The sequence below is a fragment of the Hippopotamus amphibius genome, chromosome 10 (genome assembly GCF_030028045.1).
Source record: "Hippopotamus amphibius kiboko isolate mHipAmp2 chromosome 10, mHipAmp2.hap2, whole genome shotgun sequence".
NCBI lineage: Eukaryota > Metazoa > Chordata > Mammalia > Artiodactyla > Hippopotamidae > Hippopotamus > Hippopotamus amphibius.
Window position 1 is genome coordinate 48,860,534 of NC_080195.1, and position 27,872 is coordinate 48,888,405.

At 54.5% G+C, this 27,872-nt stretch overlaps 1 protein-coding gene across 7 annotated transcripts in view; it reads left to right on the forward strand.

The window, feature by feature from the left end:
- The window catches only part of MYLK (myosin light chain kinase), a 258,615-nt gene that overhangs the window by 160,379 nt on the left and 70,364 nt on the right, over window positions 1-27,872 (forward strand). For 6 of the 7 annotated variants that reach the window (XM_057696224.1, XM_057696227.1, XM_057696226.1 and 3 more), the window contains 5 exons: window positions 10,931-11,068; window positions 12,616-12,813; window positions 13,493-13,742; window positions 19,265-19,336; window positions 19,788-21,565. In XM_057696224.1, coding sequence (XP_057552207.1) covers window positions 10,931-11,068; window positions 12,616-12,813; window positions 13,493-13,742; window positions 19,265-19,336; window positions 19,788-21,565 — 2,436 coding nt within the window. Of the gene's footprint in view, window positions 1-10,930; window positions 11,069-12,615; window positions 12,814-13,492; window positions 13,743-19,264; window positions 19,337-19,787; window positions 21,566-25,745; window positions 25,855-27,872 lie in introns of those variants that run through there. The other variant, XM_057696230.1, reaches the window with a different exon arrangement.

The following is a 27,872-nucleotide window of genomic DNA, read 5'->3' on the forward strand; positions in this document are numbered from 1 at the left end:
GCGTGCACAGGAGACAGGTTGTCTTCCTGCCGGTTACGTTCTGATGGCGAGGTGGGGGCTTCCTAGGTGGCGCAGTGGTTAAGAATCCGCCTGCCAATGCAGAGGTCACGGGTTTGATCCCAGCTCCAGGAAGATCCCACATGCCACGGAGCAACTAAGCCCGTGTGCCAAAAAAAAAAAAAGACATACTAATGGAGAGGTGGGCGATTGTCCACACCTGGCTTAATCAATACTGACAAGTGCTGTTAAGAAAACGAGAATAGAGAGGGGGTAGAAGGGGTCCTTTCTTAGGTGCTGGAGGAAACCTCTTGGGGAAGGTGACTTGAGCAGAGACTTCATGAATTGGAAAAAGAATGCTCCAGGCAGGCGGCACAGCAAATGCAAAGGCCCTGCGTTGGGAACAAGGTCAGCCTAATCAAGGGACAGTGAGGCTGGAACAAAGGGAGTGGGAGGCCAAGTGGTAGCGACTGGGTTCAGAGAGAGAGGCAGGGGTACCTCATGCAGGCCTCCTCTCCTCTCGGGGGAGGAGAAAGCATTTTATTCTGTGAATTTTCACTCTCATTGCCTGTTCACCTGTCTTCCTTGCTAGACTGTAAGCTCCCTGCAGGCAGGGACCCTGTCTTATTGTTGCATGTAGCAGGGGGCCTGCTGTGTGAGCCTGTACTCAGGGAATGAATGAGAGAGAAACGGAAAAGGATGAGTCTCCGCGGTGGTGCAGGGGGTATTCTGTCCACCTCCTCACCTGCCTGGGGGCTCAGGGCTCATGCGAGTGCTCCCCAAGCCCACATACTAGCTCTCAAAAGCTCCACTAACAAATATTCCTGCTTTCCTCCTCCCACGCTAGGAGAAAAGCCCCCAGCAGTTAACCAAGCCTCCTGACCCAGGATGGAGCCTAAAGAATGATTGATCTAAATTCCTGCAGAACACAGGAAGATCTGAAGCAGAGTAAATATTTCAGTGTATTTGCACTGAGTCACTGGTGTGGGGGCTTCCTTAGGCTAGAATATTTTAAGTTATCTCTCCCTGGAGCATCTTTGTCAAGGCTAAAATTCTTAAGTGACTAGATTTATTAACCTGCTAATTGTGCCCATTTAGACGGAGTGTCTCAGCCTAATGGTTTGTTTATTTAAGTGAAGGCCTGCTGGGCCCTTCAAGGCACTGAAGGAACGAAAATGTGGGTAAGTTCAAAAACAAACACACACCAAAAAAAACCCTGATTTCTAAAATTAAAAATGAAACTTAATAAGCATGCTTATCAGAGTCTTTGTTTTGGTAAAGAGGCTTGAAGGAAGGCGGCAGGCACCAGGGAAGTCAGCCACTCACTAGGCAGTGGCGGCGCCAGTAGAAGCCCAGCGGGTTTTCCGGTTAGTGAGGAGCCCTCTGTGGGGCAGCCTTGAGCACTGAAGCCTCCCACCGCTTTCACTGGAGGATACTGGCGGGCGCTTGGGACACCGTATAATCTTCCCATCTATGAGTTTAAAAACACTGAAAACGTTTTCTTTTGATTTTTTTGAGATAACCCTTTTTTATTTACTTTTTTTGGAGTACTGTATAGTTGATTTACAATATTGTGTTAGTTTCTGCTGTACAGCAAAGTGAATCAGCTATACACATACATGTATCTACTCTTTTTTAGATTCTATTCCCATATGAGTCATTATAGACTATTTAGTAGAGTTCCCTGTGCTGTACAGTAGATCCTTATTAGTTATCTATTTTATATATAAAGCGTGTGTATGTCAATTCCAACCTCCCAATTTATCCCTCCCTTGCCTTTCCCCCTTGGTAACCATAAATTTGTTTTCTACATCTGTGACTCTGTTTTGTAAATAGGTTCATTTGTACCATTTTTTAAGATCCCACACAGAAGCGACTGAAAACATTTTTAATACTTATGTCCACTAAAGAGAAACTCATTGAAGGGAAAGGATAAACATCGGTTTTACCTTGTCTTCTTTGTTCTTTTAAGAACTTTAGTTCACCTACGATATGTGTCCAAATTCTATGAAAGCTAGCACAAAAATGTTAAATTATTTTATAGCCAATATTGTAGTTTTACATACGTTGATACAACAGAACTGGTGTTGTGCGTCACGTGGACCCTTCTCATCACAGAAGGACTTGTGGGTGTGTGTGTCCATGTCATAGAGCTAGAGCCTGATTTTACTGATTGGACAATTAGAGCTGCATCACAGTCTACTTCTACAGCCATTGCAGGTCATGTCTAGCATTTATTTGCCTGGAGTCCTTGGCCAGGAATGCCATCCGGAATTACAGCTTTGTGTTCCTAACGGCAAGATGTGATCCGTGCTTTGACAGTGTGGTGGGGAGAATGGTTTCCAGACATGCCTCGGGAGGGAACATCAGCTGGTTTGGATGGTTTACCTTTCCTTTTAGTGTTTAATTATAACTTCTAAGGCAGTAAGAGGGCTGTGGTTGCAATGATTCCTGCTTCCCATCCGGCAGCCCTATCATTACTGGTCAAAGATCCTTTTTGGGATGTCATATGTCATTGTTTCCTTTCATTCTTTTCCTTGCCCCTTCTTCTCGTTTGCTTCTTAGGTTCTGGAGGAATCAGTGGGGAGAAGAAAAGTCGAAAGAGAGAGAGCAAGGCTATGGCGGGGAAGGATCTCTTTTTATGCCCACCAAAGTAGACCTTTTGCTGACTTTCCAAGTAGGTTTCTTTGGTTGAGAGGCAGACTTTTGTTGGAAGAGAGGTCACGTGCATCCCTGAGGAGGGATTTACACCGGGCGTAAACGCTCTGCAGTTGGGGAGTAGCTAGGTGAAGGTCACCCTCCTTGACGAGCCCTCTAGAGTCAGCAGTCCTGGAACCTGGGCAGAGGAGGCAGCTAGACCATGATCCCTGGATCCTGCTGAATTTTGAGCACCAAATAAAGGGAGAAGGGAGGATTGTGCTTCCAGAACTGCCTTTTGTTGGTGTTTTACTGAATTTTCATACTATAACAGAGTTTGGAGTGAATCAGATTTGCTGTTGGAATAGTATTTTGCATTTCTATGACTAAGCAAAATAGCTCAGGTTCAAAGCTTAAGGAGAATCTTCAGTAGATCAGAGATAAAGGCAATCATTTCTCCTCCTCCTAACTATGCATCTTCAAGAGGTCCATGTGCCTGCACACCTGAGAGGTGTTGGGGGAGGGGATGCTAGGAAGTAGGGGAGGGTGCCTTCCACGTCCAGTTTTATTTGGTGACAACCTGTGGATTCAGGGATGCTGGTGTCAGAGCAGGGAAGATGCTGACAGACAGGGCCTGAGGCTCTGACAGCAGGACTTAGTCAAAGCTGTGACAGGGGGTGGTCGCTCTCCAGGTGGGGAGCCCTGGGGTTTTTGGTAACACCAAAAAGCTTGGCTCTCTGTGCACTGCTGCTGAACAGAAATACGGAGACAGCGTTTTGGAGGAAAAGAAATAGAGAAGCTTTATTCTTTGCCAGGCAAAGAGTAGGCTAGCGCCTCGACAGTTGTGCCCCCCTCCCTGGGGAATCAGAAGAGATCTTACAGGTGGAGCTCGCAGTCTGGGGTAGGTGATTAGGATCAAAGTAGTGAAGATCTTGCATTTTTCTTCTTGCATTATTTCAAAACAGTCACAGCTGGCCTCAGGCAGCCCGGTATTTGGGTATTTGTGTCCCGCCGCTCGCTCGGTAATTGGGTTAGTTCCTCTCTGGGTTATTCGCCCACAACCTGCCTTCTGAAATGCAGGAGGCTGCAAGGGGTGATTTGCTACAAAGGAGAGCAGGGTGTGTTAACAGCAGGTGCAGGGTGTAGTTCATGCAGAGTTCGGGAGTGATAGGTGCAGGATGTGATTCATAGAGTGTCAGAGACTGTTAGCTTTGTGAAGGAGGACTCTAGTTACAGACGCTACAGGTTAGCAACGGTTACAATAAAACTAGGAGTAATTAACTCTTTCAGGCCAGTTTATGTTTCTTCTCTAGCCTGTTCACTGTTCCCTTTATTTTCCTTGTTATCAGGAGAGGAAAAACCTCACTTCTGTTTTTGCTGCACCATGACAAGGACAGGGGCTGGTACACGGGTTTTGGGAGCTCTTTAGAGGGTAGGGTATTCTTTCTCTGTGTCAGATTTGTGTCACCCGTTTAAAGACTTTCAAGGTAACATTCCATAATTTTTTTGTTTTATCTGACACAAGTTTCGAATGAGCTGGGCGCCTGCTAAGGGCCATTTTGAAGGCAGACTACTCAACGTGCACGCAAATGCAGACCCAAAAACATGAGGCGCTGCCGCGAGCAGCGGGTGGGCTGGTAAAAGTTGACACGTGGAGGAAACGTCCAGGAGAGAAGTTCTAAGGAGAAGTTCAGCGTTGTTTTTCTTGCTGGACCCACAGAGAGGAAGGACTCAGCAGGGAAGAACAGGAGAATGCTTGCAATACAGAGCGAGACCCTGTGATGCATCAGCACCAGCACAGAGGCTGTAGGGGCTTCTTAATTTCAAGCCCAAGAGAAGCCAAAGGCCTCGCTCGTGTCTCCAGGTTTGAGGAGCGGGATTATAGTGGTTATTGTATGAGAATTAATGAGAAAGGTAGCAAATAGCACCTGTTGGGTGGGTACGTACCTTCCTCTAAATAAGCTTTTCAAAATCTAGTATTGGGTTAGTAGCAGGTCCTGTAGGTGTTAAAACAAGACCACCATCAACTAGCGTTTTTAATGAGGAACATTGTTTTGATAGGCAAAAATCTAATCAGTAGAAAAGCTGGTTGGTTTTATTTAATTCCCATAACAAGTCCAGTTTCCACTCTTGAATTAATTCTGCTTTACAGAGGAAGAAAGTTGATGCCGAGAGGTGAAGTCAGCTGCCACGATAACCCAGCTAGCTAACAGGCAGCAGCTCTAGCCTCCAGCGGCCGCAGCCCACGTGCTTTCTACTCTGCTGCTCTGGGACCCTGGGAAGTCATCTGTTTGATGCTTTTGCTTCCCCAGAGCAAGAGTTTTATGTTTAAGTTCGTGACTAGGAACTGTCTTCAAAAACAGTTTTGATGAATCAAAACAGCAAAAATGGCCAAGGAGGGAAGATTCGGAGGGTCTGTAGGGTCAGAAAGCAGTGCTCCCCACCGCACCCTGCTGCCCCATCTCTCTCTCCTCCTCTCCTTCCTTTTCCCTCAGTCCCTGTCCCACATCCCTTCGTTCTCCCACCCTCTCTCTCCTCTCCTCTCACTCCTCTTTCCCTTTCCTAAGTCTTGGTACAGCTTAATCTACGTGGCGTCGTTTTCACTTGTCAATAAACTGCTTATAGGCATTCTTAAACTCAGTTCTTGTCTTTCCCATGGGAGGACAGGCCTGGTCCTTTTCCTTTCTTCCAAAATGGAACAGGGCCACCAAGACCCGGCTGCTCCATTAACAGCAGAGTGATGCAGTGAGTCAGCGGAGGGTCACTGGCCAGGTGGCCAAGTACCAGAGCAACAGACAAGTCCATGTCAGATCTTTAGTCCCAGGCCAGTAAATCGAGGAGGCTCGGCCTGTCCTGGAGTCCAGAGAGAAGGGCCTCTCTGGGCTTGGTCTCAACAGAGCAGAGGAAGCACAGGTGTGGGGAAACCCTGGGATCTCTTTAGTCTGGCCCCATGGGAGCTGGCTATCAAGTCTGTCATGGGGTGCCAGGACCCCTCCTTGGCTATTGGTGTGCCACGGCCAGTGCCTGCCTTCCCAGAATGAAGAAGGCGCAGGCTCCCTGAGGTGCCATGGCCACTGGGGCCTCTCGCCTCAGAGCCGGGCCCACCTACCCTGCCTTAAACCAGGACCATGCCAGGTGACAGCTAAGGCACAGCCCCAGAAGAGACATCTCTAGGCGAGCTGGCAACTCTGGGCACGGGCATGGTGACGGAAAGCTCCCAGGGGAATCTAGGTGACTGGCCTTTGTTCTCAGGACAGGAAGGGGAGCATCCAGACCAGGACCGCCCCCCCACCCCCACCCCCGCTGGCCACGTCAGCTCTTAGGACAGGCCAGCTTCCTTCTCTGGGCCTCAGTTCCCTCTGCTGTAAAATGAGGACACAGTCTCCCCTACTTCAGGGGGTGTCGAGGGTAAACGGAGAGCTGCAGACATCCTTTAGAATCCTTCAGAATGGTGAGGTGCTGAACTTGGTAAGGAATTGTTATCATGTTATGTCAGTGGAAGCTGAGACCTTTCAGATCTCTGCCTGATTTGGGAGACTTTTCTCAGTGTAGTTACTGTCAGATTGAGTTTGCCCAACCAAAAACAGTCAGTCAGGTTAGGAAAGGCACAAAACGTTTATTCCTGTACTTACGATGTGCCAGATATTCTTGGAGCTGTTTTATGGGTGTTGTTTCTTTACATCGTCTGAAAGCCCTGCAGCATTTAGCATGCACTGTACCGATGACGTGTGCACCTCCCTTATTCCTTTTGTGTGGTGGGCAGTAACTGACGACACCTGTGCTGTCCTTATCAGTTTAGAGGGGAGAACACTGAGGCTTAGGATGGGGAACTTGCTTCAGGTCACGCAGCTCGAGCAGTGAGTTCACAGCATCGGTTTCCATCTCTCTTATTTTATCTGAGTTTACACAAGAGTGGGCATAAACTGATACATGGTCTGCCCGCCACAGATGAGCCAGAGTAAGTTGTGTGGCTTTGGAATTAAATGAAATATACACACCGTGCCCTTTGCCCCTGGCTTTCCCTGCTCTGCGTTATCTTTTCTCCCTTGTCAAGGGTCTAGGATGGGGGCCAGCAAAGGACATGTGTCCTCATGGGGAGTTCAGCGTGGGCATCACTGGAGGTGGCCGGCACCCTTGGAAGAGACAGCCTCCAGAACACCTTTGCCCTGTGCTCAGGAGGCCTGGGGTGAGCTCTAGGTCTGCCTGTCACTGGCTCTGCGACCTTGGGCAACTCATTTCACCTGAGCACGTCCCGGCCTCTACAGTAAAGCGAGGCAGTGGGGTTCAAGTGAGGGCTGCTTTACTCAGGTTGCTTAAGGGAAGCTGCTTGCCCCAAAACTGACATCTTTGCTGGCTCCTGAATCCCAGCGCAGAGTGTGATTGTAGGGGGTTGGTTTTCTTACCCCATGAAGACTCTGGGGAGGTTGAACGCTGGGGATGACTCAGCCACGCACTGGCCCGAGTCGCCGTAGCTCTCATCCCCTGTGGCCCTGAGTGGCAGGTCTGAGGACAGGTTCCTTCTGCACACGTCCTCCCAGTCACTCCCCTCCTCTCTCCGCTCTTACTGTGGGGCCTTGGGGAGGCAAGAATAGGGTCAGAAGCGATGGGTGACGTTGGAAAGAAATGCCTGCTGGGGCAGAGCCCACAAAGGCAGGCACTCTCATTCGTCGCTCTCCGAGGGCGTACAGCGAAATTGTGTTCTCAGGTTACTTTAGATTTCCTTTAGATATATCCATGATATTTTTAAGCAACACATTTGTATTCCTGACAGTATTTCCCTTAGGTCACATAAAAATGAGTCTGTAATCCTGGGGTGAGGGTCCAGGCTCTGTTTGCTCTTTAGTTGCTGAGAAACCCACCAGGTATTTGAGCCCACGTGGGTGGGTGTGAGTCATGTCCCATGCCAGCCTCACACACCTGCGACCACTGATGATGGATGGTCAGACCAAGTATTTTCATATATTATCTCTTTCAAACCCCCAGGTCTTGTGATGATACTATTATTACCCTAAATACAGAGGAGGAAGTTGAGCTTCAGAGAGAGGCAGTGACTTGCCCAAGACCGAGACCCAACCTCAGATCCTACATTTCAGTGGCTTTCAGAGAACCAGTGAGCTGCCACATGGGAGGCAGTGCCCAGGCCACCCTTTCAAGGAGCTACAGATAGGCATTTAGTCCCCACTGGCCGAGACCCGTAGGGTGGTCTGGCTTTGCCAAAGCCCCAGGCCAGGAAACTGGGCAGTAGGAAGACCCAAGAGGCGGTGGGGGCCAGAGAGAAGCTGCCGCTGGCTTGAAGGAAAGGGAACTGGAGTTTGCAATGTTCCCGCAGCATCTAGGAATAAGAGCCCATCTGCAGGGAGCTCTGTGAAGCTGGGGACTGTGGCTGAGACAGCGGAGAGGTGGGAACAGGGAGGGCTCTGGACAGGCGAAAACATTTTGTCCTGGAGCTTTCTCAGTCTGTACAAGGCAGGAAATTCCTCAACTCTCCCGAGGCAGCCTGCTTCCCTGGCTACTGGAGCTCAGTTGGAGAAAGGAGATCTCTGCATTTCCAATACTGGGCCCCCCGAGCCTACTCCGGGGCCCTTCTGCCAAGGCCAAGGCTGCCTGGCTGCCCCCTGTCAAAGGCAGGGATGCCAGGGGCTGGGGCAGGGTCCTCTTTCTGGTCAGGGGCCCTGTCTCCCTTCGCACTCCGGCTCCACACCCTTCACAAGGCACCTGCCTTGGGGGACGTGGTCCTCCCGCCTCCCTAGTCTTCCCAGCCTCTCCCACCCCCATTCCCAGAGGTCATGCTGGGTGTGCTCTGCAGCGCCGCTATATTTTGTTTTCAGTGACAACAGATAAAAATTTAGTGGTCGGTTTGGTGTTAGGCCTTTCCCAGGTATGTGAAGCACCCTGGAAATGTATCCTCTTGGCTGCAGGCTTCCAGGAGAAGATCTGGAATGTGCGGCCCTGTGCTAAAAAGAACTCAAAATACCACAGTCCCTCTTCCCCAAAACTTAGAGTTTAAATTAGAAATACCATAGCCTTCTTTGTCCCTACCCCTCCCCTCCTCCCCCCAAGGCAAAAAGAGAAAAGCTAAAAAAGACTTACTGAAGGTCAAAGCCACGTGGCTTCCAGGAGGAAGGGGACGATCGGAGCCCTGGCAGCTGGGAGCCGGTCCTGCACCGGGGCTGGCCTGCGTGGGAAGCAGACAGCAGCTCAGCCTCCCTGCTGCTGCTTCCCTCGCGCTCGTGTGAGGCAGCTCACAGCCCAGCTTGGGGCGGATTCCAAGAATAATGGAACGCCTGTTTGTTAACCTATCTCCCCAGAGGATGGAGTGGGGGTGAGTCGGCCAGCCCTGAACCCGGAGAGTTGTCCTAGTGTTTGTCTTTGGTGCGTTCATTCCCTCTCCCAGAGAAAGATGGTCCCCCTGTTTTGGCTGTACAGCAAACGGCGTATGTTTATGGTGTTTAACTTGCAGCCTTCACCCGCGACACCTTCACCATAATTTTAAGAAAGGAACATGTCCATCACCCCCACATGCTTCCTTGTGCCGCTTTACAAGCCATCCCCACAGCCCCTGTGCCAGCCCCTGCCCTGAGCAACCTTCCTGTCACTCTCTTTTGCATTTTTTAGAATTTTACCTGAACGGAATCATCCATGATGTACTCTTTCTTTGCCCGGCCTCTTTCACTCCATGTAATTTTGTGAGGTGTGTGCCTGTTGCAGTGTCTCTCATTAGTGCTGAATAGTATTCCATTGGATGGATATATTGTAATTTATTCATTCACTTGATGGACATTTGGGTTGTTTTCAGTTTGGGGCCATTAGGAATAAAGTTGCTATGAATGTTTGTGTGCCACTCTTTTTTATTTTTATTTTTATCTTTTTAAATTTATTTATTGGCTGCGCTGGGTCTTCATTGCTGCGCTCGCGGGCTTGCTCTAGTTGCTGCTAGTGGGGCTACTCTTCGTTGCGGTGCTCGGGCTTCTCACTGCGGTGGCTTCTCTTGTTGTGGAGCACGTGCTCTAGGTGAGTGGGCTTCAGCAGTTGTAGCACATGGGCTCAGTAGTTGCGGCACTCAGGCTTAGTTGCTCCACGGCATGTGGGATCTTCTCGGGCCAGGGATCAAACCTGTGTCGCCTGCATTGGCAGGCGGATTCTTAACCACTGCGCCACCAGGGAAGCCCTGGGTGCGACTGTGTGGACACGTGCTTTCCTTTTGCTTGTGTAAACACCCGGGAGTCGATGAATGGATCACATGCTAAATGTATGTTTAACTTTTTAAGAAACTGCCAAACTGTCTTTAAAAGGGTCTGTGCTATTTTACACTCGCACGGGCAGTGTAGGAGAGTTCCAGTCACTCCGCATCCTTGCCGGCACCGGTACTCAGGATGATCAGTCTTTAATTTCAGTCATTCCAGTTGCGCAGTGTCTTTGATTTTCCTGAGATGCTTGAAATCTCAGGAGATGGTAGAGGAGCATCATGCAGTCATAGAAAACAGCGAGGAAGCCCTCCAGTTGTTTTATGAGAAACATCAAGATGTACAGTTGGCCCTCTGTATCCACAGGTTCTTCATCCGTGGATTCACCCAACTGCATATCAAAAATATTTGAGGGAAAAAAAAATTCCAGAAAGTTTCAAGAAGTGAAACCTGAATTTGCCGCACTGGCAAATATTTACGTAGCATTTACATTGTGTACGGTATTGTAAGTAATCTAGAGATGGTTTAAAGTACATGGGAGGATTTTAGGTTATATGCAAACGCTGTGCCATCTTATATAAGGGACTTGAGCATCTGCATTTCCTGGTACCAATACCCTGCAGATGCCAAGGGATGACTGTATTTTTTAGATGAAAAAGCAAGATACCCATCATTGTGTATAGTGTGCTTCTTTTTTAAGAGAAGAAAAATAGAAGAGTATATCTATATGCTATTGTGCGTTATACACATGGACCACCTCTGGCAAGATGAACAAGAAACTGAAAACTGGTTGCCTCTGGGGAGAGACATTTGGCCAGAGGACAGGGGTAGAAGGGAGACTGTACACATACTCTTTGTACCCTTTGAATTTTATGCTATATGAATGTATCACTTATTCAAAGGGGTAAATGCAACTGAAGGGGAAAAAAAATCTCATAAGATGCCAAGCCTTGTTCCTAGGCATCTCCAGGGCCTCTCGAGCTCTTTGTCAGGCAGTGGTCCGTTTCTGATGGGAACCTGAGCCCTAATACATTCATGTGTCCAGTGCCCATTTAGTCTGTGTCTGAGGAGGAATGAGTGAATGTTCACCCCACATTCTGTTTCGCACCCAGAAAAGAAGAGTGACGAGAAGCGTGAGTGCCTCCTGCCCGCGGCCCCCGGCAAGCCCGTCGCGCCCCTCTTCCTGCAGGGCCTCTGCGATCTCAGAGTCATGGACGGGAGCCAGGTCACCATGACAGTCCAGGTGTCAGGTCTGTCCCCGCATCTCTCTTCTCGGGGTGTGTGTGAACATGGGCATGGTGCTAGCTCCCCGACATCCTGCTCAGATCATGGATCCACCAGAAAGGCAGCCTGGGACTGTCCATCAGAGGACCCGAAGAAGTGGAGCCTTTTGGTCCCCCTTTTCTGCCTTCTCTGGGCAGGATTTTCTGGATTCAAGGTTAAGTGGTCTGGGCTAAGAAGACAGTCGTGCGAGAGAGGTGAGGGATTAATTAAAAACATAGTGTGGCCAGTGGAGCTGGCAGCCTGTGAACACTAGCCCAAAACTGGATGATGTGAGAACTCCCCAACTCTCTGAAGAGAGTCTCGGTTGCTCTATTCAGATGTTAAGGTGAGAAGATGGAACAGGGGTCCTTCTCAAACAGGGGCGGGATGACAAGAGCATGGGATGAGCAGGGCACTGGGAGATATCACAGTCCTTGCTAGAAGCCAGCACGTGAAGCCTGGGGAATCTCCTGGCACAGACTTACTGACAGGCTCGTGCTGGCCCCTGATCCGTCCCATGGACGGCCCGGAGGTCCTCTCTGCTTTTTCAGTTCCTTCTGAGCTGCAGAAGCAATAAAGGTGAGCTAGGAGAGAACCCAAGGGCTCACCCTTTTAGGGATCCTAGGGTGACCTCCCTGCTCCTGAAGGCTGAGGGCAAAGGCTGGGTCCCCTCCCCTGCACACACTCCTTGAGTTGATAGAAATCAGAGGTGCCCAGCACCTGACCTCCAGACACATGCTAGCTATCCCATCAGAGACAGATGGCAGTCTCCTCTGTCCTTGAAATAGCCTGACACCACACAGCTGTTCCTGGGGCCTTGCTCCCCTGGAAGCAGAGAGTAAAGGCTCAGCTCTTACCACAGAGAAAATCCTCGCAGGTGGCTGTTGTTTTATACCTCAACACATCGCTAGAAGCTACTACCCCCGGGGAAGAAGACTAGTAAAAACGGAAAATGCTGTCCACCGGGAGCTGGGTTGGGAAAGCCTGGTACCCGTCTTCACCCTCAGACCACGTTTACATGGTAGCAAAATGAAGTGCTAATGGAGCTTTCCCTTGGTGAAAGCTGATGAGGGAGCTTCTGTGACGTCACCGTGGCGGTGCCTGGACATGCCGGTGCCGTGTGAAGTGTGCAGGGCAGGACACAGAGCTGGAAGCCACGGATGCAGCTACCACTCGGCACTGTCAAGCAGTCTGAATTCTAATTTTAAAAGCCATTCTTCTAGGTGTTCTCTTTTGTCTCTGAAATCATATGTTTCGCTTCCGGATTCTGTCTGGCTTCCCCGCATCTGTTGTTGAGTAATATAATGAACATGCGTTGCGTGCTGTCTTTGTGCTCGATGCTGTTCTCACCTGCTTGTCTAGTGGGCTGCTAAGGGAGCGGTGTTGATTTATTTAATCCTCCCAGTAAACCTTTGAGGCAGATGGGGTTAGAGTATTTGATGGATGGGAAAACTGAAACGACACAATTTTTGTCGTATTGAGTAGGGTTGCTGCACAGCCCTGACCGGCCGCCCCGCCCCTCCTCTCCGTTCAGGGAACCCACCCCCCGAGGTCGTCTGGCTTCACAACGGGAATGAGATCCAGGAGTCGGAGGACTTCCACTTTGAGCAGAGAGGCACTCAGCACAGCCTCTGTATCCAGGAAGTGTTCCCGGAGGACACAGGCACTTACACCTGTGAAGCCTGGAACAGCGCAGGGGAGGTCCGCACCCAGGCCGTGCTCACGGTGCAAGGTGAGGCTGAGTGCGGGGGTGGGGGCGGGGAGGCTGTGCTGCCCTGGTCTCTCCAAAGGTGATTTGGAGGCCAGGAAACCGGGCGAGCCTACGTCGTTCCCACCACGGACCCCGTGCTCCCTTGGCCCCCTCTCAGCCCCAGCGGCCAGCTCCCCATCCTGCATCTGAGGCTCTGGCTGAGTGGGCCGCCCCTCCCTGCCTTCTGAAGCCCCTGCCCTCTCTGGGGTACTGGTGACAGGCTGTGCAGAGTGCTGGGCGAGAAATCTGCTAGTACAGTAACACTTTGGAGATGAGTTGTGGCCTATGAGGGAACTAGCCTTTAGAGAACCTGTATTTAAGAGGAGAGAGAAGTTAAGCACACGTGAAGTAAGTGGCAGCCCTTAATCATACACACGCCATGCAGATCATTGGTACCTGTCCCCATGCCCCTGTACGCTCTGGGTGGGCTCCCCTTGCTTTGGATATGCAAATTCATGTTAACACTATCCTCTGAGAAGTAACCAAGACAGATTTGCCATGAGAAGGTTGTGCTCTACCTGTACGCTCCATAAAAGTGATCTCTGGACAAGCCGTTCTCCGGGTAACATGCTGTCTTCCGACCTTCACCGCCGTGGAGAGCTGAGTGGATGCTCTCTGCTGAAAGGCCTCCCTCTCTAACTCAGTCCTTTGCTGACTTCAGAGCCTCAGGATGGCACCCAGCCCTGGTTCATCAGCAAGCCCCGCTCAGTGACAGCCTGCCTGGGCCAGAGTGTCCTCATCTCCTGTGCCGTAGCTGGGGACCCCTTCCCCACCGTGCACTGGCTCCGAGACGGCAGAGCCCTCTCCAGAGACAGCGGCCACTTCGAGGTGCTACAGAATGAGGACGTGTTCACGCTCGTGCTGAAGAACGTGCAGCCCTGGCACGCCGGCCAGTATGAGATCCTGCTCAAGTGAGTCTGCATGTCCCGCCGACCTCCTTTAACCCCCAGCCCCCACATTCCCACCTCCCGGCAAAGTCCCTGCCCGGGACTGGGAAACGAGATGAATCACAGAGCCACGCGGGGCTGAGCTTCAAGGTGAAGGAAGTGCAGGCCTGGTGCTGATACGCTTTCTTTTCTTCCACTTCAATACAGCAGAGGTTCGTCAAGAGCCTTCCCTTCTAAGCTCAGTTCCCCAGAGCCCTCTGTCTTATTACACCCTGGCTTTTGCTCCCCCGTTGTTTGGTATATGAAGAATTTGAAGGAGGGAGGATGGATTGAAATTGGAAAGGCAGCAGGATGGAGGGAGTGTATCCGTCATCTGTTGCGGGATATCAAAGTACCCCCACACGTAGCAGCTGCAGAGGACAAGCAATGACAGTCTCAGTTTGGGTGGGTGGGGAATGTGAAGCAGCTTGGCTGGGTGAGTTTCGGCTCAGGGGTTTACGTGAGGTTTCGGTGACACCGTCAGCAGGGGCTGCTGTCCCTGCAGGCTCGCCTGAGGCTGCAGGGTCCGCGTCTCTGGTGGCTCCCTCGCAGGGCTGCTGGCAGGAGGCCTCAGCTCCTGGCCGTGTGGACCTCTCCCTGGGGCTGCTTGAGTGTCTTCAGGACATGGCAGCCGGCTTCCCCAGAGCTGGGGGTCCAAGAGAGAGACCTAGTTGGAACCTGCGATGGCTCCACTGTGACCTATCCCGGAAGTCATACACCATGACTTCTGCCACATTCTGTTCGCGAGAGGGGAGTCACTGAGTGCAACCCATACTCATGCGGAAGGGGATTCAGTTCCACCTCTTGGAGAAAGGAGCATCATAGGTTTTGTAGGCATTTAAAACCGCAGGGACGGTATCTATCCCTGTTCTTTCTGCATCCCTTTCAAGGTCTTTCTAGGGAACGCGGGAAGGTCAGCTCCATGAAGGCACACTGCTGAGTTCCCAGTGCCTAGAACAGTGTCTGCCCACAGGCAGCATGTGGTAACCATTCGTTATGTGAATGTGACCCAGAAGTGTTGTTCTGCCTTTAAAATGTTCTAACTTGAAGTTCCATGCCCGCCCTGAGTTGATGGAGACAGAACGCCAGCCCCTAGGGCTGCTCTTAGTTTTGAAGAAGAGCACTCGTCTGCACCTTGACTCTGCAGGCAGGTTGTGGCACGTCCTGAAGATGGCTGGACGGCTGCGGCTCAGGTGCCCGGCCGCTTTGCAAGGGGCTTGCTCTCCTGGACCAGTCATTTCCTTGTACGGAGCCCATCGTGTTCAAGGCTCTGAGCTATGCAGCGACACGCCAAAGCTACTGCAATACTGGTGCAGCATTGTTCCTACAGTAATGACAAAACCCAGCACGTGCTCCGTCTACTCGGGTCCTTTCTGGGCATGTGCTTTATCCTTGTATCGTTAGCTTTCGGTGCATAACACACCATCCCAATACTTAGTGACGTGTGAGAAAATAGCCATTTATTATTTCTTTGAATCTGCTAGGAAATTCTACTTAGCTGGGCAAGGCTCAGCAGACCTCAGCTGAGCTAATAACACATCTGTGGTCAGCTGATGAGATGGTCGTGGGCCCATGGGTCATCCTGCCACCACCAGCAGTGTGCTCAGAGCACACCAATGGCCTTGGCTTTGTGCCTGAACCGGTTATTATCAGGAAGGCCAATCTGCCTCCCAAGTAGAGAGGAGATAGCTTCTTCTCCTCTAGGCCAGTTCAAATAATGGAAACCGATGACGTGTTAGAATAGAGCTTGTCTGTATGAAAGCGGTGGTGCTTGAGACAATACTCGTGTAATCAAGCTAGGCATCCTAGAAGAGATGAGCTTTGTGTGGGATATTGAGGCGAATGAGTCAATTCTCTTTGGAGAGCCTGAGCCCAGGAGGGTAGGAAAGAGCAAAGCGAGGCAGTGGGAAGTCTGCCAGGCCGGAGTGGAGGGTTGCGCCGGGAGGTCGGCAGGCAGACTGTCTAGGCCCAGCTGGGGACAGTCATAACACTTAGACTGTCCTGGCTGAATGGGACTTCAGAAGCTATCTCACCGCCTCCTTGCTTAATAATGGGGGAAGCTGAGGCCTCAGGGTCACGGCCACCCAAAGGTGAGTAGCAGAGCCCAGACTGGGACCCTCGGCTCTGTCTTTTAGTCAGGTGCTCCTCCTCTCTTTGCGTCAGTGCACTGGGAACTTGGGAAACCGAGGACGTCACACTAGAGTCTCCGCACACGCAGCCCTTGCCTCTTTTCCCTCCCCAGAGTCCAGCCTCTTCGTTCCTTTGGGAGGCTGCTGCTCTGGCCTGGGCTCTGTCCCCAGTGAGAAGGAGCCAGTCTGTGGAAAGTTGCCCTGGGGAGTGTGTGCCAGACCTGCCAGGAGCCCCACTGCCCTGTGACTTCTTTCAGACCCAGGCTTAGAGAGAAATCAGACCTAGACCCAGGACAGAATGCCTTTCAAGGAGGGAGACTGGGAGGCTAGGAGGGAGCCGGGCTGGGGGTAGGGGTGGGACAGGTGCTCTCTGTCCCTGCTGAAGTTGGGGGGACGTACAGGTGGTTGGTTTCTACCTCCCCTTCCCTTCCCTAGCTCTTGTCTCCTGAACTGAAAGGGGAGATGTCAAAAAGTCAGCTCCAAATAACAGCTACAATATTTCAAAGATTGATACTTGCCAGGAAATTAGTTCTTTAAATTAATTTTGCATATAAAATCCATTCCAAGGGTGGGTGATTCAGAGTGGGACAGGGTCCAAGGCTTTGTAACCAAAGAGTGGGCTTCTTATTTGGGGCTTAGGAGCCAGGGACCACAAAGGCTTCTGTTAGTTGTAGAAGGTGCATCTTATGAGGCAACAGTGCCACGTCCTCTGTGGCAGCACCTGGGCTGGGCATGAGGGTGGGGCCTCCGTCTCAGGCCTGGCTTTATAACTAAGTCTGTGCAGACACCAGAGAGGGCCCAAGAGGCTGACCAGCTGGTGAGATTACCTGGGGTGTGGGTTCCAGGCAACAGGCCTCTCTGACCTTTGTAGGCCCCAAATGAACCCATGATTTGCCTCAAAGGTCTAGCAGAGATTTAGGTTTGTGGCTGCAGGGGTACAGACCCCTATGCCAAAGGATGATGGACTCAGTGGTACCAGCCATGGATAGCAGCCATGGTATCCCAGGTTCTCCCATCTGCCCCCCCAGACTGCCTGGGTACCTCAGGGTGAGGCCTGGGGAAGGCTGCCTGCACCTGCCTTCTTCAAGGCAGGTAACAGAAGACAACAGAAGCACCTACCTGCTTCCCCTATGGGAAGAGAGAGCTTACTCCAACTCAGGGGTCAGGGAGCCCCACCGTTCAGAGCCTGTGAGGGGCTTGGCTGGGGGTAAAGCGGGGCCATCTGGTCCGTGTCTGCTCCTGATTTTTGCGTCTGGGCTGTGTTCTACTTGTGACGGGAGGAAACTCAGCTGAGGAGATGTCGGAAAGGGCTCCTCGGAAAACACAGTCCTTGGGCATCCTGTCTTCCTGCTCCACACCATCGCCAGGCCCCGCACCGCGTGCTTGAAAGAAACGTGGGAACAGCGTCGTCTCTACTGGCCGGCAGCCTGGCAGCAGTGGGGTGCCAGGGGTCTGGGCCTCACCCCCGAGTGACGTCCCATGGTTGACCCAAGCCCGCTTAGCCTTCTGTGCTGAGTTCTCAGGATGCTCTGAGGGCCTCCCAGCCTTCCCAGGGCCTGGCACTGAGGAGGCACCTAACTGCTGCTTGTGGAGCAAAGCCGCACCCTGGGCCCTCAAACTGCCCGGATGTGAGGCTCCCTGAACTTGGACCTCCGCCCCCAAGAGCCTGAGCATTGAGGAGGGGGAGCAGGAGGAGCCCCAGCAGGGGAGAGCAAGGTTAAGGAGCACGGAAGATCAACCTCGCCTCCTGTCAAGTGGGTCCCAGTGTCTGAGGGCGACCAGGGACCCCAGGGACCCTCAAGAATCGTCTGCCACACGGTGGGCTGCGAGTGCCTGGCCCGGAGCTGGCCCTCCTTTGGTAGATACCCACGTGCCCCGGCAGAGCTACGGGAACACATGCTCAGCTCTCTGTCCGTGTGGGGGTGACGTGCACAGCTTCCCAAACGTGGACCGGCAGGCACAGGTGCCCATCAGGTAGAGCCCATCCGCGTGCAGCCGATATACACATACACGCACAGACATGCACACACGTGCCCCGGGATAGATTTGTACTGATGAACACTGGAGGCCGGGATGGGAAAGTTACAGGTCTTGGATTCCAGAAGACCCAGGTCCCAGCCCCTTCCCCCGCGGGCCAGCTCTGTGAGTTTAGGCAAAAGGACTTACCCTTAGTGAGCCTCATTTGTCTGACCTGTGGAAACAGCGCCGACCCCAACCTCGCGGAGCGGCTGTGAGTACGTGAGATGGGTCATGTCTATGATAGGATCTGGGGCGTGTGTCAGGCCCCGAAGTGCACGTGAGATGGCCAAGTGCAGGGAACGAGTGGGAGACCCCTCGAGCCCAGCCCTGCAGCCCAGAAACTCCTGGGCCTCCCTTCCTTCCCTTTGCGCAAAGTGCTCTGAACCTCACTGGGCTGTTGTGAGGACGAGAAGGATCGTGGCTGTGGGTCACGAAAGCTGGAGGTGGCCGCAGAATACGCGGTTATCATCAGGCAGAGTCGCCCTCGGCTCTCAGATCCGGCCCTCCGCTTCCCCTGGTCTCCGCAGAACCTTCTCGGCTGGTCAGTGCCCTGCGGTGCCGGCAGATGGCAGCCTTGTGGGGTGGCAGGGCTGATCCGCTGTGAGCCCTGCGCAGCACGGAGCGTGGTGCAGCCCCTTTTCTGAGCAGAGGGGCCTCAGCGGGTCACGAACGGTTTTAACAGTGCACTGGAGAATCCGGAGCCCTCTCCACCCGCCGGAAGAAGAGAAAGGGTCGCCCGTGTAGGGAGACCCCTGTTAGGTTTTGAATACGAAAAGGTCTGATCGGAGGGTGTTAGCTGATGGGTAGGGATTGAAGGGTGTTTTCATTTCCTGAGCAGGTGAAGAGGACCTAGTAGGTGGGGCACCTTGTGAGGAGAAGGCATAACCCCCTCTGTGTTAGGGGAGCACAGGGTCAGACTCGGGGTCCCTGAGCAGGCTGACGGGGGCCGCACCGTCTAGACCAAATGACTCCATTACAGCCCTGAGCAGTGTTAGTCTTCCCTCTTCCTTAGTTGAGTGACTGATTGATTGTATTATTTTTGTAATATACTTACAGAAAAGCATTCCTGCTTCTGCATGCCTACCTTCGCTTTTGTGCAGAAGATTCTTTCTTTCCCCCCTTTTTAAACAAGAGCTGGAATAATAAAGGGTGACCAACGTGGGGGCGGGCCCTGCTCACTCTAGGTCTGGTGTGGGCATGTTAGGGTCACCGCTCAGCCCAGGGTCCCGTCCTCCGTGGGGTCAGCTAGCCCGCCCGTGGCCCCGTTCCTGCCTGCCCTGCCCCCCTCCCAGCCCCAAGCTGGGCAGGCCCTTGGCCCAGAGGGCCTCTTCATCTGTATCGACCCCTTGAATCCTTCAGGAACCCGGTGGGCGAGAGCAGTTGCCAGGTGTCGTTGCTGCTGCAGAGCAGCGCTGCCGGAGCCGTCCTGCGGTGAGTGGCCCCCAGGGGTTGCCCGGCCAGGCCCCGTGGCACCACCCACCCACCTTCCTCCGGGCCCGGCGGGCCCGGCCCGGCAGCCCCAGATGGTTTGTGTCCTGCCGCGGAGGCAGCGGGAGCCAAGAGGGCGAGATTGGAGGGGGAATGAGGGAGGGAGAGCAAGGGAAGAGAGGGGGGTGAAAAATTTTTTTTTTTGCACACACCCTTATAAGGCTACTGAAGTCACTACCGATGTAACAAACCAACTAAGCAGGCCAGCGCCTCGCACCAAAGTTCCCTTCTATAAACATGGCCTGGCCAGCCCCCTCCCCTCCCCTCCTCCCTCCCTCCCTCCCTCCCTCCCTCCCTCCCTCCCTCCCTCGGGGATGTGCTCTCCCCTGACGTCTCTTTCTTACCCGGCCCCTTTTCTTCCTGCTACTTTCCTTTTTCCCTTCACTGGTTGCAGGGGGAGGGAGCCTGCCCGCTGGGAGGGCCTCTGCGGCCGAGGAGCTGGCGCTGATGGTGGTGGCGGTGACAGCGACGGGAGCCTGAGGCCCGGCTGGCCAGCAAGAGGGCAGGGCGGGCCCGAGGAGGACGGCGGCGAGGACGTGCGCGGGGTGCTCAAGAGGCGCGTGGAGACGCGGCAGCACACCGAGGAGGCCATCCGCCAGCAGGAGGTGGAGCAGCTGGACTTCCGCGACCTCCTGGGCAAGAAGGTGAGTCCCAAGACCTTGTCTGAGGAGGACCTGAAGGAGATCCCAGCTGAGCAGATGGATTTCCGCGCCAGCCTGCAGCGGCAAGTGAAGCCCAAGACGGTGTCAGAGGAGGAGAGGAAGGTGCACAGCCCCCAGCAGGTGGACTTCCGCTCCGTCCTGGCCAAGAAGGGGACTCCCAAGACCCCTGTGCCTGAGAAGGTGCCGCCTCCAAAACCTGCCACCCCAGATTTTCGCTCAGTGTTGGGCAGTAAGAAAAAGTTGCCAGCAGAGAATGGTGGCAGCAATGCTGAGGCCTTGAATGCCAAGACAGCAGAAGCTCCCAAACCTGTGGGCAGTGCCCAGCCTTCAGGATTCCTGAAACCTGTGGGCAGTGCCAAGCTGGCCGAGACCCCCAAACCTGTGAGCAACGCCAAGCCATCCGAGACCCCCAAACTCATGGGTAATGCCAAGCCAGCCGAGACCCCCAAACCCTTGGGTAACGTGAAGCCAGCTGAGACCCTCAAACCCTTGGGTAGCGCCAAGCCAGCCGAGACCCCCAAACCCTTGGGTAACGCCAAGCCAGCCGAGACCCCCAAACCCTTGGGCAACGCCAAGCCAGCCGAGACCCCCAAACCCTTGGGTAACGTGAAGCCAGCCGAGACCCCCAAACCCTTGGGCAACGCCAAGCCAGCCGAGACCCCCAAACCCTTGGGCAACGCCAAGCCAGCCGAGACCCCCAAACCCTTGGGTAACGTGAAGCCAGCCGAGACCCCCAAACCCTTGGGCAACGCCAAGCCAGCCGAGACCCCCAAACCCTTGGGTAACGTGAAGCCAGCCGAGACCCCCAAACCCTTGGGCAACGCCAAGCCAGCCGAGACCCCCAAACCCTTGGGCAACGCCAAGCCAGCCGAGACCCCCAAACCCTTGGGTAACGTGAAGCCAGCCGAGACCCCCAAACCCTTGGGCAACGCCAAGCCAGCCGAGACCCCCAAACCCTTGGGTAACGTGAAGCCAGCCGAGACCCCCAAACCCTTGGGCAACGCCAAGCCAGCCGAGACCCCCAAACCCTTGGGCAACGCCAAGCCAGCCGAGACCCCCAAACCCTTGGGTAACGTGAAGCCAGCCGAGACCCCCAAACCCTTGGGTAACGCCAAGCCAGCCGAGACCCCCAAACCCTTGGGTAACGTGAAGCCAGCCGAGACCCCCAAACCCTTGGGTAACGCCAAGCCAGCCGAGACCCCCAAACCCTTGGGTAACGCCAAGCCAGCTGAGACCCCCAAACCAACTGGGAAAGAAGAACTCAAGAAGGACATTAAGAATGATGTGAGCTGCAAGAGGGGCCGTGCAGGGGCCGCAGAGAACGAGGAAAGACCAGAGAGCCGAGGCACAGCCCCCGCCTTCAAGGAGAAGCTCCGGGACCTCCGCGTGGCAGAGGGCGAGAAACTGCTGCTCCAGTGCCAGGTGTGCTCCGACCCCCCCGCCGCCATCACCTGGACACTGAACGGAAAGACGCTCAAGACCACCAAGTTCATCGTCCTCTCCCAAGAAGGTAACAGGGTTGGGGCCGGGAGGAAGGGGAGCTCTGTCCTGGCCCCTGTCAGCCCCTGGAGCCTGGCTGCTTGATGGTGCTCGTGGCCCAGAGCCTGGGTGGGAATGGCCACCCCCACTCTCAGGACCAGTGCCCGCCACCCTCCGTTGCTGGGGGTCGGGGGTGGGAGGCTGGTCCCCAGGCACATTCCCCGATCTTGGCATCTGTCTGGCAGGGCCCCCTCCTGGCACCCCCAGGCGTGGCTCTCAGAGCAGCCCTGGGCCTGTGCCGATGCCCGGCTCTGGCCCAGAGAGGGCTCTGATCGCAGGCTTGGAAATGGGGGCACCGGGGCTGGGGCGGACCGGGGGCTCGGGGCTGGGAGCTGCCTTTGAAGCAGCGTATTAGGTCCAGGACGGGCTGTGCAGTGACGGATGTGATTTGGGGTCAACGACTTAAGTCTTGATAACATTGCGAGTTTGAAGGGACCTGAGGGGGAAGCAGCCCCTCCGGCACACACTCACAGGCAGACAGAGCCACTCGCTTCCTAATTTGGATGAGACTTTTGTTTGCTGGTATTTCACATTCTTGGGTTGCGGAGAGAAGAAGGGGGGGCCTTAAATCCTGCCATCGGGGCCTTTCAGGGTTTGCAGTTCTCAGATGGGTCGGTTTATACCTCGAGAAGAGGTGGGGATGAGAGGGGTGTTTTCCCTGACCCCTCAATTTGGTTTGAAATGTTTTCGTAAATCCTAATTCTGGGCGGGAGCTCCAAGGACAGCCGGCTTCCCACGCTGTGGCTTCCCCACTCTGGTGGCCGTCCTGGGAATAGAATCTGGCCTGAGCTTGCAGCTGATGCTGGTGGCCCTGGACCAGGCAGGACAGAGATCTGCCCGGGAAGCGGCATTTTACCCTTGAGGGGCAGAGGTTGGCCTCGGCAGAGGCCTGAGCGGACAGGTCCTGTCAGATGCAGGTCAGCTGAGACAGGAGCACGCCCCCCGCGGTGCTGCCCTCCTTCCATCCTCTGACGGCACCCCTCTCCACCCCCTGCCTCACCCCTCAGCTGGCTTTCTTCCTCCCTCTTAAAAACCCCACTGAAGCATCTGAAGATAGCCTCATCCCTCTCCGCTCACGACGCAGTCTCTCTCTTCACTCTGCAGCTCAGACAGCCAGTCTGGCACAGCTGACCCTTTCAAGTCTTAACTGCTGAAGCACTAAAGGGGAAATTGGCCAGGAGAGAGAAAAGGGGTGTATTTTCTGCTCATGTGTTGACATGATAGCTTTTCCACGTGAAAACACTCAGCTTGGTAGAGGCCTCCAGAAGTCATCTCATCCATCCCCCTGCCTCTGCTCGTTCGGCCTGTCCACACACTGGAAGGCATGGGGGATCGCCACGGTGGGGTGAGACGTCCAGGGGAGTGGATGCCAGGCCTCCCCTGCCACTTTTGTGGGCCCCTCCTGGTTGGATAGTTTCGGGTAAAACCGACCGCCGACCTCGAGCAGGAGCGTTTCCCAGGTTACCCTGTGGTGACCTCTCGGCGCGGGGCGGAAAGTGGGCAGCTGCCATCCTGGGGACGTGTGTGGTCCCACAGGCCTGCACACGGTGCGGTCCACGGCGGCGCCACACTCAGGGAAGCTGATGTCGGGACCACTGCGGGTAATGCCCACGGCTGTGCAGCTGTTCTGGGACCTGCGTGGAAGCTGCAGGGCCACCAAGAGCTGCTTATAAACAATCCGCTGGATGAAGCCATGTAAGCAGACCTCAGCCCTGGTCTCAGAAGCACACCTGCACCCTTAGAACCGCTGCTCGCACCCAGGGTGTCCTGATGTGTCGTATCTGCTGGGCACCGAGACCCTCTTCCACTGGTGACTCCAGCGTCGCCCCCCCCCCCCCCCCCCCCCACAGAAACCACCTCAGATGGACAGTTTAGATGCAAAGCAGCAGAAGAAGATGTGATGAAAAGAAAGCCAGCACAAGGAGAGGACAGGGAGAGACAGGGCGGGGGAGGGTGTGATGGAGATAGCCCCAAATCCAACTTTTACAAATGCTCCAAATATTTGCAATTCTCCTTTGAAAAATAAAAATAGCCTGCACTAACTGAACACCACGTGCCAGACACTGACCTAGGCACCTTATTATGCCTGTCACTCATTGAATCCTGATAACGGCATACTGCCCGGCTAACAGAGCAGTTCCTCACTTTGCCCAAGTTGCACAGCTAGTTAGTAACAGAGCTGTAACTGGAATGCAGGCCGCTGAGTTCCGACGCCCAGACTACGGTGCTGCATCACCTCCTAGTTAACCTTGTTAGCGTGTCCACATGCTGGTCCTTCCCTGAAGCTCCCCGACAGCTTTGTCTATCAGGGGAAGAGGCTAATGGCTGTTTACCCCTCAACGCTGTCAACAGCTGTCGAGAGGCTGGAAGACTGGCGGTACCCTCTGGGCTCGCGAGCTTCCGGTACTCTCACTGCAGGGGAGGAAGCCGACCTTGGGACCGGCCTGTCCGCCGTGCCGCAGTAGGGAGCCGGCCTGGTCTCAGAGCAGCAGCCGTGCTCTGTCCCTCATCCCTTCTCTAGCACGTCACCCTCCAAAGCTGCCAGAGCCCGGGTCACACGCGGAGCCAGGAGGAAGCCTGCGGTAAAGCCTTGTCAGGGACCACTTCAGGAGGCCCCGCCGCAGGGAGCGCGGCCTCTGAGAGGTGTGAGTAGGTCTGCTCTCAATCGATCTGGAAAGAGAGGACACACACGCACAGTGATAAACCTCCTTCAGCCAAGTGCCCGTGATGAGCCGCTGGGAGCGGGAGGAGAGGGAGCCGAGTGCTGGGCCGCGGGGAGAGGCTGGTGGTGAACGCGCGGGGCCTCCGTCGGAAGCGTGAAGGCAGGCAGGGCTCCCCGCAGGAGCGGGAGGGGCACAGACAGCAGCGGAGGCAAGCCCGCTCCCAGCATCGTCTGGACGAGAGAGGGCGGCGCAGCCCCGTTGCATCCTCTGTCGTGCTAAGGAGCTCACCTCTGAAGGCCGTAGGGAGCCCCGTAAGAGTTGGGAGTGGGGAACGATAGACACCAAGCTGGGCTTTAGGGGTTTGGATTGATTCTGTGCCCAGAGACAAGGAAGGAGCTTACTGAAGAGGCTGGGGAGAAAGGTGATGAGGCCTGGACTCACGAGGTAGCCATGGCCACAGGTAGGAAATAAGCAATTCGGGAAGCGAAGGCAGAATGAAGAGCACCCGTTGCCTGGCTTGGAAGGGTGGGTGGTGGGGGTAAAGGAGAGGAGAGGGTGGAGGATCCCCGAGTGTCCCCGTGTGGGTGGCTGGCTCACAGGGATGGCATCAGGGGCATTAACAACCTGGTGCTCTGAGGGGTCTGTGGGGAGAAGGAGGGTTGCGAAGTGGGTTTCCCCATCCTTCACACCCTCCTGGGCGTGCTCTCCACCCCGACCTCCCTGACTTGGAGCCCTCCTTGCTCCACTGCACTGAACCCCTTCTGTTACCTCACCTGAGATCAAGATTCACTTCCTGCAGGATTCCTTCCCGGACTGTCGTCCCCAGGGCCTTTGGCCACGATGGACTCTTGCGCTCTCCCTGCATCAATGTGTATGTCTGTGACCTGCTGCTAGTGGATGCTGTTTGTAGGTTTCAGGGGTGCTTCTCTGAACCCTGTACTGGGATAGGGCTCGTAACCCACAGGCCCCCCAAAACCTGATCATGTTCACTTCGTCCAGCGCTGACGAGAGCAGAAGAGGTGTGATGGCAGTCATTCAGTTGAGTGGACTCTTAATTCCTGGAGGGACTTGGGGAGGTGTCCTTGCCGTTCCCGCCTCCCCCAGAACCGCAGGGCAGATGCTCACTCACAGCAGCTGGGCCGGGCCTCCAGGCCTGCGGCGGGGCTTCACCATGCCCTTTCTGGACCTGCAGCAGAGCTGCTCAGGCCTTGCCAAGGGCTGGCAGGCCCGTGGCTGGCTTGGCCAGTGAGTTCCGTGCTGCTCCTGAAGAGTGCTTTCATCTTTATGCCTTGTTTCCTGTCCCCAGGCCAGGCTTCTCTCCCTGGCAAACATTTCTCCGCATCTATTGATGAGGGTTCATTTTTGTTGCTGTTGTCAACCGGTGATTCATTTTTAATTGCCTTCCGTGTGGGATCTTGCAAAAGCTTTTTCAAAACCTGTGTGAGACTGTCCTACAGGACACAGGGATTTGTACAGCACTCTGCTGTGTGCGAAGCAGTCGCCTAGCCCCTTTCGTTGTGTGCAAAATCTACTTGAAGAATTCTGAGTGAGGCATTTTTTTTTTTCTTTTTAGAAACTATATAATCTTTTTTCAATGGTAGGTTATGTTTGATTAAGTGTTCATGACTTTCTCTTGTGTAGATCCTACCAGATCACCTGCTCCAGAAACATGCCTTGGACATTCTCAGAATGGCAAAGTTTTTTTTTAACTGACTGCATTCCAAGCTCAGGAAAAACATTCATAATAGTCACCGTCACTGCCCTCCGAGAGCTAGCATGCGAGAGGGGCACGTGTTTCAGTAATGGCCTTGGAGACAAGCTCTGATAAAGATGTCCTCGGGGCATGGAAGAGGTGACCTATGGCCGGGGTGCTTAGAGATGGCCTGGAAGCCACCATCCCGCGGAGGTGACCTGGAGCTGGGGTGCCCTGTCCCAGCTTGCCAGGGGGACCAGGTCAGGAGACACTGCTGACTGAGGGCAGCCTTGGAGCAGCGCCTCTAGGACTTGGGACCACTTCCTCTACCTCACATGCCCCACCTCCCCGCTCCCCACACACTCAGGAGAAGAGCAAGATGGGGGGGAGGGGGGCGCCTCCAGACTCTGTGGCCTTGAAGGACTCTCCCAGGGCCCATTCTAGCTGAGCCATTCATTGGCTCCCTGGTTCCCATCCCCCTCACCTTCCTCTCAGAATTCCCCACCAGACGGAGGCGTCTCAAAAAAAAAACTCTGGGAAACGGTTTTTCTTCTGGAGGTCAGGAATAAGCTGTCCCACAGGAAATACCAGATTCTTCCATCTGGGCTGGCCCAGCCTCCAGGCCTGCCGGGGGCCCTCCCCCAGCCCACGCACATGGCGCATGGCGTTGGCTCGGAGTGGCGTGGAAAAGCTGCCTTTCTGATGCTTCCCCCCCGCTGTGAAGGGCGAGGGCTGTGGTCGACCCGGTCCAGCTCTCCTGGGGGTCCCGCTGCTGTTTTGTGCCGTTCTGGTTCAAGGCTGCAGGCAGCTGGGGGACTGAAGCTGAGAGACGATCGAGAATTCTCCCGGGAGTGGGGCACCTGCTCCCGGAGCCTCAGCCTCAGACTGAGGCAAAGGGGCGAGCTGGGGTCCCTTTCGTCTAAGCCTCACGTTTGGGGGCCAGAGGTCATCTTCGCATGCCCCGCCCTCGCCGACGAATGGCAACTTCTCTCTCGAGGAGGCAGTTACCCTCATTCCCCGATTCCTGTGCCTCCCCGTTCTCGCTCTCCTGACAGAGTTGGTGAAAATCCAGCCTAAACCCTTTCTGTTGCAGGTTCTGCACATTCTGTCTCCTGACCACAGTGGGCAGAGGTCCGGAGGCATTGCCATCCCCCGTGGGAGAGCAGAGTGAGGCCCTTCTCAGAGGCGGGGTCTAAGTGAGAGTGGGGGAGGGGGCAGATCCACCATCCTGCCCCAGGGGCTTGGTAGGACGGAGGCTTCCCTGTTGAAGACGTTACCCAGGTGCCAGAAAGAAAACGATTCTGTCTTTGTGTTCTCCTCCAGCCTTAGGTTCTCTGAGCAGAACTGACGTCACCCTTCCCCTCGCTGAATATCCTTGTATTTGTTGGTCAGGTCTGTGCATCTGTCTAACGGAGGTTCAAGGACTTTGAGATCTAAGGCCACGCCGGGGATGCACAGAGCTCTGCCTGCCCAGGGCCAGTGGCTTGTGCCGGGCAGTGTGGCGGGAAGGGAGGCGGCTGGAGCCGGTGGCTCCAGGCAGCAGAATGCGCGTGGCTCTGGCTCCGTCCTCCTCCTTGCATGATGACGGCTGCCCTGACAACAGGGCAGCTTTGGGTAGGATGCCATGCTGCTGGCTTGTGTGTGTCTGATGGCAGGAACGAGGGTACTGCTGCCCTCCTGCCTGGCCCAGCAAGCCCAGCCCTCAGCTGGTCTCTCCTCACACCCTAAGAGAAACTCCCCAAAGAGGCCCCCCCGAGAAGTAGCCTTCCCTGGGATGAGAGAGCTAGGATGGGCGAGGACCGGGTTCCTGTGTATACTCAGCCTGACCCCTCCTTCCCCCGGCCAGGCCAGAAGAGATGTGCTGGGGCAAGGGTAGATTCATGGGAAAGAAGGCTATTCCACCCCTCTCTGAGGGGACCAAA